Source organism: Phyllobates terribilis, unplaced genomic scaffold (assembly GCF_046119375.1).
Source record: "Phyllobates terribilis strain yellow unplaced genomic scaffold, ASM4611937v1 Scaffold_1__5_contigs__length_1240528914, whole genome shotgun sequence".
Classification (NCBI taxonomy): domain Eukaryota; kingdom Metazoa; phylum Chordata; class Amphibia; order Anura; family Dendrobatidae; genus Phyllobates; species Phyllobates terribilis.
Genome location: NW_027362761.1, coordinates 726659898 through 726678508, shown reverse-complemented (window position 1 = coordinate 726678508; position 18611 = coordinate 726659898). Strand labels below are relative to the sequence as shown.

Sequence of the window (18611 nt, the reverse complement as noted above, 5' to 3'; positions counted from 1 at the left end):
TGCTAATATTATTATTATACTTTAAACATATTGGGATAGAATCTTGGAGATGGGAATACCCCTTTAAGTATAGAATGTCCCTGAGCTATGTCAAGTACATTAAGGAAAAAACAGTTCCCTGAAGTTTCATACGTGGGACAATGTGACAGATATCAATCTATAACAACACAACACATTACAAATCATCAAACGCAGGATATACAGCAAGTGAAATAAGTATTGAACATGTCACCAATTTTCTAAGTAAATACATTTCAAAAGGTGCCATTGACATGAAATTCTCACCAGATGTCAGTAACAACCCATCCATTCCACACAGGCAAAGAAATCAAATCATAGATGTCCATAAATGATGTGTAATAATAAGAAATGACACAAGGAAAAAGTATTGAACATGGTTACTAAACTTTGTTTAATATTTCTGTAATGCTGACTCACTTCTCACGCATAAGCCATGAGGCAGGGAGGTCAAGGAGTCTGAGGTTAAAACCAAGAGAATGCATCAGAGACAAAGGAATAAGACCAAAGAATAGTCAAGCAAATCCGGGGGTCAGAGAACGTCAAGGCAAAGGGGCAATTCAAGTGAACTGTCAAATAAGAGGTCTGGCAACAAAGATCAGAGTCAGAGAATACTGAGCACAAAGAACACACACACAACCGTGCAAAAGCTACGACTGGCAATAGTCCAAGCATAGCCAGCAAGCTAAAGAGCCGGGCAATCACCCTGACAGAGTGACACCTGGAGGACTTCCAGCAGGCCTGGCCTAACTGAGCTGCAGGGAAATCCCAAACAAAATACCAACAGCATGATATGCTCCTGCAATTCATAGGTCGTCTGAGCTGTCACTCACTGCGTCCCTACGACACAGTGAGCGACAGGATTGTGACAGTACAAACTCTCCTAGGGAAGGCCATCGGACGCCCAGATTTCCCAGGAAATTTTAAATGGAAGGCCCTGACTAACCAATCAGCCTTCACATCTCAAGCTGGGACCCAGGATCTTTCCTCGGTTCCGTATCCCCTCCAATGGATGAGGTATTGGAGGTAATTTCAGACCCTCCAAGAATCCACCATCCTCTGTACCTCATACTTTAAACCATCATCGACAGAAACTGGAGGAGGCGGGGTTGAGGGAGACACTACCGAAGGAACAAACTTCTTTAATAGGGATATACGGAAAACGTTAGGGATCCGAAGAGATGGGGAAAGCTTCAATCTAAAAGCCACTGGAGTGACCACCTCCAAAATATCTTATGGACCAATAAACTTCGGAACCAACTTCGTTGACGGTACTTTAAGTTTAATATTTTTAGATGACAACCAAACCTTATCACCTAACTTAAAGATAGGACCTACCAAAAGTTTTCTATTGGCCTTCCGTTTTTGGCAAATCTGAGTGGCCCCAAGTTACTGAATGGCGATCTTCACCCCAGGGCATTCAAAATTAATGCTAGAAAATTCTTCAAAATAGGGAGGAAAACCATAATTACTGAAACACAGTGAGGTTCCAGTGGACTGATTGACCCGACTGTTAAAAGCGAACTCAGCAAGAGTTAACAATGCAGACCAGTCCTCCTGCTGAGCTGCAACAAAGCATCTTAATATTTGTTCCATAGATTGATTTGTCCTTTCTGGTTGACCGTTGGTTTCAGGTGGTAGGCAGAGGAAAATGACAAGTCAATCCCCAGTTTACTTGTCACGCTAGGTAAGGGAAGGACCAAGTGTACAACGATGGGAAAAGGGGGAAAGTCCAACAACTAGGGAAAGGGAGAGTGGAGACCCCTAGGCAGATCTTACAACAACCTGACTCCCCTACTGTCCCTAAATAGGTTCTGCACCTTTCGCCGAGCAGGATACCTAATCCCTAACTGACCCTAGAGCTAGGCCCTAAGTAGGGAGGGGAAGAGGTGCGAACTAGTCAGCCCCCCTGCAACTAAAGACAAACAATGAAAACAGACAAGGGGATACACTTAGCTTTGAGAAGACACCAGAGAGAAGAAGACTACAATCCACCAAGAAACTCCAAGAAACTAGCCGACTGCTAGATCTCCAGGCCTGAGCAGGGGGAAATAGTGCTATCACCGGCAACTCTTTGGAGACACTGTTAAATATCAAGAAAGGGTGTGTCAATTAGCAGCAGAAGGTGGAGATCACTGCTGAGTCCTAGCGAGAGAAGGATACCACTACACTACAGAGATTAAAGGTTCAAGAAGGTGTCTGCAAAGCCAAGCGCAGCGACCTTCTACAGCCGGATCCAGAACGACTGTAAAACCTGATACACCCATGACATTACTAAAAAACAGACCTCCAGAATTTAGAGACAAATTGCACGCCCCTATCACACACAATGTTAAGAGGGATTCCATGCAACCTTACAATATGAGAAATAAACAACCTGAAAAGTGTCTCTGCATTAGGTAATCCTGACAAAGGAACAAAATGAGCCTGTTTGCTGAATCGGTCAACCAACACCCAAATAACAGTTTTCCCACCAGACAGAGGCAAATCCGTGATGAAATCCATGGACAGATGAGTCCATGGTCTTTCTGGAATTGGCAATGGAGTCAATTCCCCATCCGGCTGGTTAAGACAGATCTTAGCGTGTGCTGCGCCAACTTCACAAGTGGACACAAAATCTTTAATATTATGTATGGTTGGCCACCAAAAAAGTCTAGCAATAGCTTTCCAAGTAGCTGTGACAGGATGACAACTCAAGACAAAATAATGAAACTCCTGTAACAGACAAAATCTCCGATACACAGGCACAAATAATTTGGACCCTGGAGTAGTGGAGGAAGCCAATAACTGGACTTTATGGATCTCCGCTTCCAACTCCAAAAATACCACAGACACTACAATAACCCGAGGAAGAATGGAGGTTCCAGAGGGGAAACTGAATTAAGACTGCGACATAATACATCAGCTTTCACATTCTTGGACCCCAGCCTGAATGTCTATGCGGCGACGTCATCTGACTATTGGCGTTCAAATTCCGTGCTTGCGCAGTTTTCAGTATTAGCCAGCTTGCGCAGTGTGTGTGAGTGAGACATCCGCGCTTGCGCAATGTGCAGGTCTAAGCCGCGATTGCGCTTTGTCCATGGGGTCCCCGCGCAAACACTCAGACAGAATGCAAATTTGAGTGGGCAGCGACCACCATGACTGAATACAGGAAATAACATCCCTATGACTGAATGAGCAAGTAAGTTATAAGAATATAAAGTGGTTTTGGCAAATGAGTATAGCAGCGATTTTCATGGAAAAAGCATGTTCGTTATGATCATTGCACACTAATTGTGGACAGTTTAAATTATACAAATGACATGAATGGTTCCCTTTAAATTATATGAAGTTTGCCAGTGCCGTATGCTGAAAAACAGCCACACATCATGATGCTCCAACCTCCAAACTTCATTGTTGGTATGGTGTTTTTGGGGTGATATGCAGTGCCTTTTGGCCTACAAACATGGTGTGTATTATGGAATCCAATTTTGGTCTCATCTGACCAGATTATATTCTCCCAGTATTTCACAGGCTTGTCTAAATGTTGAACAAACTTTAAAAGCACTTGAACATGATTTTTGTTCAGCAATGTAGTCTTGCGTGATGTGCGTGCATACAGGCCATGGGGGTTGAGTGCATTACTTATAGTTTTCTTTGAAACAATTGTACCGGATCATTCCAGGTCTTTCTGTAGCTCTCCACAGGTAGTCCTTGGCTCTTGGACAACTCTTCTGATAATTCTTTTCACTCCTCTGTCTGAAATCTTGCGGGGAGTACTTGGTCGTGGCTTGTTTATGGTGAAATGATGTTCTTTCCACTTCTGGATTACGGCCCCAACAGTGCTCACTGGGACCTTCAGAAGTTTAGAAATTCTGTAACCAATGTTGTCAGTATGTTTTGTAACAATAAGGTTGCAAAGGTCTTGAGACGTTTCTTGTGTGGCACCTTGGTAATAAGACAACTTTTTATAGGCCATCAGTTGAATCAGCTGATATTTTCCAAGTTGTAGGATTGCTTTCTAATTACTGATAGATTTCAGCTGGTGTCATGACTTTTCATTGCTTTTTGCAGCTCTTTCTTCATGTGTTCCATACTTTTTCTCTGTGTAAATTCTCATTACAGATAAATCAAACCATAGATGTCAATAAATTAAGTTATTTGCCTAATTGGATTGGATGGGTTGTTATCGACATCTCGTGAGAATTTAATGTCAATGGCACCTTTAGAAATATATTTACTTAGAAAATTGGTGACGTGTTCAATATTTATTTCACCCGCCATATTCTAAAGGGATGGGTATGTGGCACTGTCATACTTACAGTCCCCATTAAACACTTGGTAATGAATCATTCCATATAGAGAGCGAAAATAACGCTGTGGGGAAATGGAGATTTAACGATCAGATAAAAGGCAGTCAATTATAATCAAGGTTCATACTATTGAGGGATAGTCCACAACTTGTTAGTCCAAAACATCTCCTTTTCTTAAATCTCAACAGTCTGTCAGCTCCATGTCTCAATGCCGGTACTCCATCAATAACTTGATATTTCAATTGTGAGACCCTATGTCCAGCTTTTATGAAATGTTTTGAGATTACGGGAGATTACGTGGAGGGGACAGACTATTTATTGAGCGTTAAGAAAAGGAAGATGTTCTTTATCCTCTCTCTTTCCTCTTGTGAAAGTATTCACTCCACTTGGCTTTTTACTTATTTTGTTACATTACAACTTGTGTTTAAATATTCATGTAATCCGATTTGTGTGTGATGCATCAGCACTAAATAGTCTAAATTGGTGAAGTAAAGTGAGAAAAATATAGGCATAAATTAAATTTATGGGATCAAATAACTAAAAATTGTCACATGCATTTATATGCACCCCTTTTGTTATGTAGTCCCTAAAAATTTCTGTTGCAAGCAATTATCTTCCTAAGTCACATGCTTAGTGAAAGGACGTCCACCTATGTGCAATCTAAGTGTCACATGGTCTGTCAGTATATACACACACCTTTTTTGAAAGGACACAGAGGCTGCAAGATGCACCACTAACCAAACACCACCACCAAGGAGATCTCAAAATAAGTCATGGACAAAGTTGTTGAGAAGTGCAAGTCAGGGTTTGGTTATAAAAAAAATATCCCAATCTCTGATGATACCCCGGAGCACCATCAAATCCATTATAATCAAATGGAAAGAACATGGTACCACAACAAACCAGCCAAAAGAGGGCCAAAACTCTCAGCCCGGGCAAGGAGGGCATTAATCTGAGAGGCAGCACAGAGACCAAAAGTAACCCTGTAGGGGCTGCAGATTTCCCAAGCAGAGACTTGAGTATCTGTCCATACGACCACAATAAATCGTACACTCCACAGAGGAGGCCTTTATGGAAGAGTGGGCAGAAAAAAGCCTTCACTTAGACACAATAATTGTAAGGCTCGTTTTGAGTTTGTCAAAAGATATGTGGGAGACTCACCAAATGTATGGAGGAAGGTGCTGTGGTCAGATGAGATCAAGACTGAACGTTTTGGCCACCAAGGTAAAAGCTATGTCTGGCGCCCAACCAACACAGCTCATCACCCCAAGAACATCATTCCCACAGTGAAACATGGTGGTGACAGTAAGTGTCTTAGTGGTTACGTCCACTAAAAGCTAACTAACTGTTACTATATGAGTGGTTGTACCCTTGGATACCTAAGCTACTGCACGGCCCTGCACATGGGGTAAGCGACATAGCGTATAAGAAGAACTATACTACATGTCTAATTGGAGGTATTTGCTAATAATATTATTATTACACCTACTACATATTGGGATAAGATGATGGAAATGGGAATACACCTTTAATGTGTTATTTGGGGTGGTTCTTTAAGTCCCTATCTCTATGTACATTACATAAATGTCCTTTTGTCTATATTCCTTCTCCTTGGATCCTCGCTGTCATGCACAGTGTAGGAAAGACAAAGTGCGACACAAAGGGATGAGGGGAAGGAAGCCCAGACACTAGGGAAAGGGGGAAGTGGAGACCTCATAGGCTGATCTGCAATCACCCTGTCTCCCCCTACCGTCCCTATACTGGTTCCTCACCAATCGCCACACAGGAACCCATCCCTGTATTTCCCTAGTGCTTGGCCCTGGATAGGGAAGGAGGGATGAGCGCTAGTCGATCCCCACTGACAACTAAAGACAGCAAGGGGAGACAGACACGGGGGGAAGAGCTTCGCTTGAGTCAACTTCAGAGACATGGCACACACGTCCTCTTAGCACCAGAGAGGAAGTAAGAACTGCACTTGCTCCAAACCTTCACAAGGTGTCATGTGAATATTAACGGAACCTCTGTGTAGCAACCAGGAAGTATTTAAACACCCAGGCCTGATTGTCAATTACAAGAGGAGGGATGTAGGCGCTGGGTCCTAGAGTGAGACAGTTAAGAATGTGTCTGTAATGGCAAACTAATGGATCTCCTGCAACCAACTACAGAACGACTGTCACATCTGACACTCCGGTGACACTCGCCCATCATCTGTATGCAAAAATGATGATTTGATCATGTGAGAGGCTGGACCTGTGACACAGCACCACGTGGCTATTGTTATGTGACCGCCCTGATGGTGATATCACCCGCTGTTCCACCACGCCATCCACCTGCTGTGGTGAGTTGATGACGTAGGAATCCAGTATACCTGCTTGTAAAGCCCACATTGCTGATATGAATACCGCATTGAACATCACACACCTAATGAACGTAGAGGATACTTGGGACTTATTGATAAATCTGTCAAAATATATTTGTATTTGGTTTCATTCAATTGTATTGGATCTGTGGCATTTTCTATATGCTATGCTCCTATGGATTCTTTTTACATTCTCTTATACAGCAAGTATATGCTTATATATGTTTTTATAGTGATTTTAATACTGTTGTTTATTCGATGCACTAGATGGTCACCATGGCTGATGGGATGGGCCCAGAGGAGGAGGAAGAGGTAGAGACCATTAACCTTGTGTTATGTACTGTTTGTATGTCTGTGTATTGTGACTGTATTTATAGGCTTGAGAAAGTTCACGTGGCCAAAATGCTGCCTTATTTTGTCTCCTCACTATCGTGATGTTTTTTCAACAATTTGGAATAAAGATCAAAGATTTATAAGTATCATATAGGGTGATTTTTCTGGATTTCTACTGTTTTTGGACCTAGTGGGAGGCCCTGCCGAGTGAGCCCTATTTCAAAAATGGTGCATGGGAATAATATACTGGACTGAGTAAGTGCTATAAATATGCAGTAAGGTAATTTTAGGACTATTTTTTAAAAAAAGTAAAGTAACATTTTCTACAGTGAGTTTTTGATACTGGAGGACCCTATGGAAGGGAAACATGGAAATTCATTGTAGAGAATATGAGTTCAGCTCTGAGGGAAGGGGATGGATCTATGACCTTTCTATAAATAACCTATTCTTTACCTAAATGAACTGAACCTTCTACATGTCCTCTAAGCAGTTTCCAAAAGGAACAAACAATGCCATATCCCTAGGGACGAAAATTAACTGCCACACTCAGATATACAATGGGGAAAAAAGTATTTAGTCAGCCACCAATTGTGTAAGTTCTCCCACGTAAAAAGATGAGAGAGGCCTGTAATTGACATCATAGGTAGACCTCAACTATGAGAGACAAAATGAGAAAACAAATCCTGAAAAATCACACCGTCTGATTTGGAAAGAATTTTTTTTCACATTTTGGTGGAAAATAAGTATTAGGTCAATTACAAACAAGCAAGATTTCTGGCTCTCACAGACCTGTAACAATTTCTTTAAGAGGCTCCTCTGTCCTCCACTCATTACCTGTAGTTCTGGCACCTGTTTGAACTTGTTATCAGTATAAAAGACACGTGTCCACAACCTCAAACGGTCACACTCCAAACTCCACTATGGAAGACCAAAGAGCTGTTGAAGGACACCGGAAACAAAATTGTAGCCCTGCACCAGGCTGGGAAGACTGAATCTGCAATAGGCAAGCAACTTGGTGTGAAGAAATCAACTGTGGGAGCAATAATTAGAAAAAGGATGACATACAAGACCACTGATAATCTCCCTCGATCTGGGGCTCCACACAAGATCTCACACCGTGGGATCAAAATGATCTCAAGAATGGTGAGCAAAAATCCCAGAACCACACAGGGGCACCTAGTGAATGACCTGCAGAGAGCTGGGACCAACGTTACACAGGCTACCATCAGTAACACACTACGCCGCCAGGGACTCAGATCCTGCAGTGCCAGACGTGTACCCCTGCTTAAGCCATTACATGTCCGGGCCCGTCTGAAGTTTGCTAGAGAACATTTGGATGATCCAGAAGAGTATTGGGAGAATGTCATATGGTCAGATGAAACCCAAAGGAGAACTGTTTGGTAGAAACACAACTCGTTGTGTTTGGAGGAGAAAGAATGCTGAGTTGCATCCAAAGAACACCATACCTACTGTGAAGCATGGGGGTGGCAACATCATGCTTTGGGGCTGTTTCTCTGCCAAGGGACCAGGACGACTGATCCGTGTACATGAAAGAATGAATGGGGCCATGCATCGTGAGATTTTGAGTGCAAACCTCCTTCCATCAGCAAGGGCATTGAAGATGAAACGTGGCTGGGTCTTTCAGCAGGACAATGATCCCAAGCACACCACGAGACCAAGAAAGGAGTGGCTTCGTAAGAAGCATTTCCAGGTCCTGGAGTGACCTAGCCAGTCTCCAGACCTAAACCCTATAGAAAACCTTTGGAAGGAGATCTGCATGGATGAATGGGCCAACATACCAGCAACAGTGTGTGCCAACCTTGTGAAGACTTACAGAAAACGTTTCACCTCTGTCATTGCCAACAAAGGATATATAACAAAGTATTGAGATGAACTTTTGTAGGTGACCAAATACTTATTTTCCACCAAAATGTTTAAAAAAATTCTTTCCAAATCAGACAATGTGATTTTCAGGATTTGTTTTCTGATTTTGTCTCTCATAGTTGAGGTCTACCTATGATGTCAATTACAGGCCTCTCTCATCTTTTTAAGTCGGAGAACTTACACAATTGGTGGCTGACTAAATACTTTTTTTCCCCCACTGTAAGTTCACACTAAAATAGTGACTGGAGGGACAGATGGGCGATGGTGGACAGAGGAAGACTGTGAAAGACTTGTACTATGTGTTTCATATTATTTGGTCCTAAATTAAATATGGACAGTATGTTCTTACCAAGCACCCCATCCTGAAATCCCAATGGCTTGGATAACGGATAAAACAAACTGCACTCCACTCACGAAGAAGAAAGCCATAAAATTAAATGAACTGTCAGACCTAAGGCAAATGGTAGAAGTATCTGAGATTAACAAACAAGTAATGAATTATGGTCATTCAACATACAGAGATTTTGAAATCTGTTTTGTAATAGTGACATCAAAAAGAACCTTAATGCATTTGACATTTTGACATTGGTAATGACAATTGATAGTTTCTGAGAAGTGCACCTTCTCAAAAAATACCATACTGTTTAGTATATTGTATATATATTTTTTTAAGAAATATAGGAGCCAATAAATCAAAAGTCAGGTAAAAAACTTTGAATAGTGACATTTCTGGCAAGGAGCACAGCGGCGTACGCTACTGATAAGATGTGCCGAATTAATTAAGTGGAGACTGCGTCTTAATGAATTTGGTGCATCATCTTCCTGCATGCCTCTTATTAAGTCTGGAGTATAAAAAGGCCAGAGACTTTTTGAGGCAATTAATGCAAAACAGAAAACATGGGCCAGCACACCGGTTGATGTACGTGTAATGTGTAGGTGCACATTCACACTGTGGCCATCAACAGAGAAATATAACCTAGAATAAAAACAATGAATAAATATCCTGCAGTAAGTACGTAATAGTACTTCTCGGCTCATTTTTTCGGTTTTGCTTTAGTTCTTTGTACTTTCTACATTTGGGGGTTCCCCCCACTCTTGGGCTGTGCATCTAGTCTACTTAGCTGGCACATAGCAAGGTTAATTACCAGAGTTATCCTGAATGGGTAAAGCCTGTCGCGGTGGAATGCCTTTTACATTTTTTCTATGAAAAAAATTTCAACTAAGTACCCTTAGTTGAAACTGACCATCAGCAGACTAAATGACGCCGAGGAGATAGGACGCGGCCGGGAGGAGACCAGGGGCCACCGGAGAGGTGACTATGAATATTTGTTGGGGTTTTTACTTTATAATTCTTTTTTAACTTGCAGGTACCATGGTACCCGGATTGGAGGAGAGTCTCCTCTTCTCCAGACCCGGGTACCATCCGCACATTGAACCGCATAACATTCGCATGTATACATGCGGATATTATGCGGTACAAAGCAAGTCAATGGGCGCGATTTCGCAGCGAAATGCCGCCGCGGAAATGCATTAAATCCGCATCGTGGGGACTCAGCCTTACACAGGAGGAGATTACACATCATTTCCTTCCAGTTCCTGCAGCCTCTTATCTCCTATTGCACATTAGCTGAAGTGGAGGGTGGGGCATTTTAGAAGGCTGTATGTGCTATCCAGCTATCTTCTTCGGAATTTATAACTATTATAAGGACTTATGCATAATATTTTGATTCCAATATTATGATGGTTGTGTAGTGTTTGTTGTCTTCTACTAGCCATTGTTATTATATATTATGTTCTCATGTGTTGCTGATGTCATCTCCCATCAGGCCTCTCTCTAACTCCTCCTATCTTTTTTACTCACATCCTTTCTTTCTGGTCAGTGCCATCTTGGCAGAAATGTGCATCAGATCTGGTGAGAGGATTCTCCTCTTACCCATATCCTCCACCCTCCATCTTTTACCTGATCCTCATCCCTTCATCTTCCCTAGACATCTCAACATCATCATTTTTAAGGTAAGGTGAATAAACTACATAAAAGTTCACCCACTGCATCTTTCTCCCTGGATCATCCACGTGCAGCTAGTCAGGCAAAGGATGAGGGGATAGTGAGTAACCTATCTACCATTGCTTGTACAGAGATCTATGCTCCCATCCCTTGGACACATCTCACCTATGTACATTGGTGGTAGAATACTGTACCTCGAACTGGATCACATCTACATAAGCAATTTAGAGCTCTTTTTGAAGCGGAGATTCTGCTTCAAGATGAGATGAGAATTGTAACTGAAGTCACAACCCGGCTTGATATATCGTGGGTTTAAGTGAGAGTCAAGAGTGCGAGCTGCAAACGTATCAGATATGGCAGGGTAAGGTTAATTAACCTTTATATGTTAAAATATTCATTTATTTATCTGAAACAAATGGATGGGTGACAGGTAATGAGGCACTGCTTTGTGACTATTTAAATTTTCTTTCTGAGGTTGCATTTACCAGCTGTACAGTGGTAAGGTATGCCTGCTTTGATCACCATCATGTCCTCAATTTGATTGATGAACAGGGCTTGTGTTTTCCAAACCAGTTGCACTGCACTAGGTTACATCCTAAAATATTGGCACAGAATTATTTTTCAAAATGTGCCAGAATTCCGGTGCACCTGTTCTGAATTACATTTTTGGAGCAGCTTTTCTGCTGAGACTGGTAAAGGGACATGGTTTAGTGGGCAAAAAACAGTGACTTGACAAAACAGGCCATGGATTAAGATGCATTACTAGGTGGTGTAAAGTTAGACAAAAGTGTCACTATGTGCCAAATTGATCAACCAGCAAATGACACTCTGATAAAGTTTAAGCATTTTAAGACGGACTTAGTATTGCGTATTGGAGCTATCTCCAGTCACTGCTGTTAGAAGCGGATGATGGCTGTATAACACAGCAAACAGACAAATCCAAAGAACAAAGGATTCGCACTACAGACGCTTCTTGTATTAAAAAAGATACTGCTGTTCATTAAACCAATGGTGATGCTCACCGCAAAAAGCAAAGGAATGAAGACAGCCCATTTCATCATTTGCAAGTTTTTTTAGGTCACTTTTCTTTTTTTGTCATGTGGCATTCGCTGTCATTTTTTGAGCCAAAATTTTCAACATGGAGCATATGTGGTTCATAAATTTTGCATAAAGTAAAAAAAGGGTCTTCCTGTCTTTGTCAAAATGTTGCAAAAATTAACTTGCATAGAATTACTGCAGGCAAAGACTACGACAAATTTTGCAAGTTGCCAATGATGAATCAAATGAAAAACAACTAGAATTTTTTTTATTGTGTGGAGTCCAATTAGGTAGAAACCAAAATAGAAAAATAGATTTTGCCCTTCAATCCTACTGAGAAATATACTAAAGAATTGAAGGGGATCTTGGATGAAGGATTGGAGACTCGAGTAATTGTTACAGCAACATTTTATTGCTTACCCAAGATACATAAAGGCCTGAATTATCTCAAAGGCAGGCAGATTGTATCGGGTATAAAGAGTTTGACACAGAATTGTGGTATTTATCTTGACTCCATTCTTAAACCTTTTGTTGTAGCTCTCAAGTCCTTTGTACGGGACACACCAGACCTTCTTTTGAAATTAGAGGGATTGGTTGATAAAGATGTCCAGCTTGGTAGTATTGATGTGGAATCTCTATATTCCTCTATCCCTCACGATAAGGGATTGATCGCCGTACAGTATTTCCTGAGGATGAGGGGTTGCCAGTATCAGGCACATAATGAGTTTGTGTTACGCCTATTAAGGTTTTGTCTCATCAGAAACTACTTCACCTTTGACCGCAGGATATTCCACCAGCTCAGGGGCACTGCCATGGGCAGTCCCTGTGCACCATCTTATGCCAATTTGTTCCTGGGCTGGTGGGAGGCAACTGCGGTCTTTGGTGGAGATCTGGACAATCACACTGAGAAGAACTAATTATGGACAAGATACATTGACGATGTTTTCCTGGTATGGAAGGGTGGCCAGAGTGAGTTCAATGAATTCATGCTTGCACTCAACCAGAATGACATCGGCATGCTCTTCACTTCAGTTTTAGAGGAGACATCCCTACCATTTTTGGATATTATAATCTCCAAAAAAACCACGGGGGAAATTGAAACGTGCACGTTCAGAAAACCCACGGCAACAAACTCATTTTTAAGGTGGGAGAGAAATCACCCCATACACCTCAAAAAGGGGACACCTAAAGGACAATACTTTAGAATCAAGAGAAACTTTACGGACGATCGGACCTTTGAACAACAGGCCAGAGAACTGAGAACTCGGTTTAGAGACAAAGGTTATCCGGACCATATTTTAAGGCGAGCCTACCATTACGCCAAAGCTCAGAATCGTTCAGACCTTCTGAGACCAAGAGGAAGAACCGTGACTGTTAAGAACATCAGGTTTATCACCACTTATGACAATGGAGCTCGGCAGATCCGCAAGATTCTGGGCCGACACTGGGCGATACTGCAGATGGATAAAGATCTGGCGGGTCTGCCATCAGCTGCACCTCAGCTTACATTTAGAAGGGGAAAGTCCATTGGTGATAGACTTGTACATAGTCACTTTAATGTTTACCATAATCCCACTTGGCTTAATAATCTTAAAGGCGGTTTTAAGTGTCATAATTGCATAGCATGTCCATGTTTACAAACGGACACACACTTTAGGAGCAATATTACTAATAAATCCTATGAAATCAGACAATTCATCAACTGTCGTTCACAAGGAGTGGTCTATAAGGCTATTTGTGAATGCAGCCTGGAATATATAGGGAAAACAATACGTGAGTTTATGCGCCGGATTGGCGAGCATTTGGGAGACATTGAGCATGGCCGAGATACACCTCTCGCCCGACATGTTAATAACCATCATGAGGGCAATCTGAAAGTCATCAAATTCATGGGCATCGACCAGATACCCAAACAGAGGGGAGGAGATTGGGATAGATTGATACTGCAGGCTGAGGCCAAATGGATTTTTTACCTGGACACTGTCGCACCCAGGGGTCTTAATGAACAGCTTACATATAACTGTTTCATTTAGGAATTTGTTATATATCCCCCCCACGTTTCTACTCGCCCTTGAGATATGGGACTAACATTTTATACTTCCACGACTCATTTCCATTATTCCATCCTACACTGCCAGTGGTAATCCTATTTCTCAAATTTTTTTACACTTTGATTATTCCAATGTATAGTAGAATGATATACTTTCAACATATGAGCTTATCAATTATGTGGTTGGTCGTTGATCTATGCTACTAGTGTATATTTCCATTGATTTACTCCACTATCGTTTTTTATGACTTTTGTTTGGGGTTAAGCTGCTTACCTACACCACTTTATGGACACATTGCTCAGTTGGCATCTATGTATTGTATTATATACGTTCATAAAGATTCTGAGGGGATGCGTTATGCGGCTTGTGGTAACCAATTGGTTGATAGCCCTTGACTGATATTTGGGCGGCTCATTGATGAGCTTTTTAATTGAAAGCCCGGCTCATTGGCGGTATCGTTTATGGTGTCATCTTTCTGACGCTCCGGGATGTGGGGCCTGCCTTCCGGTATGTGTCTCACACTGACATCCTGTCTCGGCTTGCAGCCGGAGGACCGGAAATGACGTGTGCGTCTCGGGATGCGTCCCAACCCGGATTTGAATGATGCTGAAAGTCAGCGCTCTGACTAACAGCCCGGCTCACCATTAGTTCCGGATGTGACGTCACCTTTGTTACGCCCTCGGATGGGACGCTTGCGTTCCAGAATGCATTTCATATTGATATCTAGCCTTGGTGTGGAGTCACAGGACCGGATATAACGTATGCGTCTCAGACATGTGTTCCAACTTAGGCGGGGACGATAGTACTTTCCTTGATCCCCGCCTTCAGAAGTGACACGTGCGCCTCCTTTGTGGGCATGCTGGACTGGACGCACGTCGTTTGTCCACATGGCTATACTCCTCAGTTAAGGACTAAGATGTTGGACTCTTAATCTACATATATACCTGGGGGTACTTAGATTGGATCAAACACAACTAGTAGTCACCTGTTTGTGATTTCCCTTGGTTAACCCTGATATATATATCCCCTCTATCCTGCACTCCCTTTGAGCATATAGTGGAGTACATATTGACTCCTAATATAGCAGAATAGCATAGCATCCAGCTCTGTCATGTATGTATGTCCCCTGATGATTCTTGAGAAGGAGGAAACGCGTCGGGACACATGAGAGGCATATTGAGGGCAAGTGCAGGGTCTATGTATTGCAGTGGTAGCTGTGGACTGTCCTTGTCAGGGCAGGAGCCTATAGGAACAGGGCAGAGCAGTATCCCCCTTTAGGGCTTTAGGGCTAAATAGGTGCAGAATCATATGCCTTCACTGACATGCTGTTGTGTTTCCTTATCCATATTGATGACGGCTCCTTCCACTGAGACAGTCCCAGGAATAACTACCACGGAGACTTCTACAACGGGTGAGGAAGTACCGTTTTACATTAAAGTTATGTCTTATTCACCATTGGGGTGATTTATTGGGAGTGTTTTATCTTACCTAACGGTAATAGCCCACATTCTGTATACAGAATTCTGTTTTTGACCGATATGCACATGGTTAGATGCACTGAACATTGGGGTTGCTAAACACACTCCTTGTTTTGTTTTTTTCCAAAATCAGATGCATATTGATGTTTTTTTCCATTGCATTTTTTTCCTAATGGCTTGAGATTGGTTCATATGAGTATTAATTTTTGGGATGGGGAGTCAGCTCCATAGGACTCATTGCCCTCTATTTTGGAGTTCTACTCTCAGTCCTTTTTGGTACAACGGTGTTACTGTATATCTCTGAGTATTACCATACACTACTGTCTTGGACATTGTTATACTTCTATATTGACCTATTATGGTTTTAATAAGTGTTGTATATTCTAAAATCAAACTAATTAAAGGTTATGTTTTAAGTTACCCTTGCTGCCCTATAATAATAAACGGGTTTTGAGATACTTTGGGTTTTCTACCCTTTTGCTGCTTTTGCAAAATAGAAAAACCCCTAAAATATAACTTTTATTAAATTACACCTAAAACACAACTTTATAGAAAAACACTCTAAAAAAGACTAAAAAGAGAGATGTGCCTAATGATGGGGATGACCAGGACCAAATAACTCCAAAGAGAGGGTAGGACAAAAAAAAGAGACAAAGGCCACGTTCAGATGTTCAGTATTTGGTGGGTTTTTTACCTCAGTATTTGTAAGCCAAAACCAGGAATAAAACTCATCAAAGGAAAACATAATAGAAACAGGTGCACCACTTCTGCAATTTTCACCCATTTATGCCTTTGGCTTACAAATACTGATGTGAAATACTGACCAAATACTGAACGTGGCTTAATTGTCCCTAACGAGCCCTAATCTGTACTTACCTAACCACGGAAGTTGGCACCCTAGATTTAAGAGATGAAGCCCCTGCTCTACAATGAATTGCCTTGCATACCTTAATACACACCTACTCTAAAAAAATATATAAAATTGTAGCACAGGTAATGAACACACTCAATTCTAGGAGTAACATGTCAGACAACCAATATGCAGACGAAAATAATGCTCCTTTAAAGGACAAACAAAATAGCTCAATAGGTTGAATAAGAGTAGTCAAATCCCAGGACAAAAGGTTTATTGTGACGACACCGTGTTTATTTTTAATTATGCCAGACATATTATTCAGTAGGCCCTGGGACATGAACTATTGTTCATATGAGCCTGAAAGTTGACTCTTGTTGTAGGTTCAATTGATGTTTGTTGAATGGCTGCTGATTACTTATTGTATCAGCTTATTGTTCTGCTATCTTGGGAAACAATGGCACAGGTTCATTGAACAACTGATGTTCAATGCTTGCTGACTACCTATTGTATCAGTCACTGCAGCTTATTGTTCTGCTATCCTTGAAGAACAAAGGTGCAAGTTAATTGAACAATCGATGTTAGTTAATTTGGTGAATACCTGCTGACTACCTATTGTATCAGTCCATGCAGCATGCTGTTCTGCAAACACTGAAGGACAAAATATGCAGCTTAATTGAACAGTGAAAGATGACTTGCTCCCACCTTTCCCCAAACCTGTGGATAATGGTCTGAATGACAGGTTTGGGTATAAAAGGGACCTCGCTCATTCTACAGAGAGACTCTAGAGGACAGCAGCCAAGGCACCATGGCTCCAACCGGAGGAATACACATTTGATCCACTGCCCATCATTGAACACATGGAGACGTTTGGAGAACCCAGGTTGAGACAATCAGGTCACCTGGCCACATACCTCAATGGACTCTGTCAGCTTTCTTAGCTTGCCACTACTTCCTCTCTGTGGGTGCCTGCCAAAAGCAGGTTGCTACTGGCTGGGGTAGTTGGCCGTGGAAGCCCTGAAGTTGCAGATGTTCTAATTCCCGGCAAGCCAGCGGAAGGGTGAGATTCTGTCATTTGCACCATCTTTTGTACTTGCTGGGACTGTACTATATGTTATTGACTGTTGGTGATCCAATAAAGTATCACCCCACTGTGTTACCCTCACCCTGTGTTGTCTGAGAAGTATTCTGCCCACGGGAAAGGAGTGCGAGGATTCAGTGGGATGAGCCCTAGCCCATGCGATCTTTCTAAAGACAGCCAGGTCAGCGAACGAGAGCACCCACCGACCCTCGTGTCTCCACACTTATTAAGCACCATACTTAGATTGATCAAGAATATTTGGCTCCAAAAGTACATGTTCCCATGTAAACGTTTAAAAAGTATTTTTCCTGGCATTTGACTACTCTTATTCGACCTGAGGTATTTGGCTTGTCCTTAAAGGAATATTATTTTCCTTTGCATATTGGTTATCTGATATGCTACTCCTAGGATTGAGTGTGTTCACTACCTGCACTGTGCTGTGCTTTAATATTTTTTTAGCGCTGGTGTATTAGGATATTCAGGGCTATTAAACGGGGGTACCATCTCGGATATCTAGGGTGCCAACTTCTGCGGTAAGGTAGGTACTAGTGATGAGCAAGCATGCTCAGGTGTTTTCCTAGTATCTTCAGTGTGCTCGGGTGTTATGTTTCAGTCACTCCTGCTCATGATTTGCGACTGTTTGACAGCTTTAATACATGTGAGGAATGCCTGTTTCTTAGGTATTCCTCATGTGTATTAAAGCTGTCAAACAGTCGCAAATCATGAGCACGTAGTGACTGAAACATAACACCTGAGCACTATGAAGATACTCGGCGAGCACCCGAGCATGCTCGCCGAAAGGGTTAACAGAACATACGCGCTTATCACTAGTAGGTACTATTTCTCAATACGCCTTCCACGACAGCATTGGAGGATGTCATCCACGCCCTATTGGGGGACAAGAACACAGAGGTTAAAAGCCCCTCCCCACCATCAATCACCAGTGGTTTCCTGTCCCCCTTGGGGCATGGAGAGGTCCTACAGTGCTGTCCGGACCGGCAGGGCAGCATTGTGTAAAAGAGATACTTGCCAGGCAGCGGTCGGTCGGGGTGCGCCCTCCTCTCTCCATGCTGCTCCCGTTTGGGACTGTCCCGGTCTTCCTGCGCCCCATCGAGGGTAAAGCAGGCCGAATGATCTTCATGCCTATCTCAGCTCTCCGGTATCTTCCCCTTCCTCCGGCGTCTGGGCGCGCGCACAGGAAGTGACGTCATTGCAGGTC

General features: G+C 42.3%; 1 protein-coding gene across 2 annotated transcripts in view; it reads right to left on the bottom strand.

Moving 5' to 3' along the window:
* The window catches only part of SCAMP4 (secretory carrier membrane protein 4), a 105067-nt gene that overhangs the window by 24752 nt on the left and 61704 nt on the right, over positions 1-18611 (bottom strand). For both annotated transcript variants that reach the window (XM_073686352.1, XM_073686353.1), the window contains exon 6: positions 9236-9337. In XM_073686352.1, coding sequence (XP_073542453.1) covers positions 9236-9337 — 102 coding nt within the window. The remainder of the gene's footprint in view (positions 1-9235; positions 9338-18611) is intronic.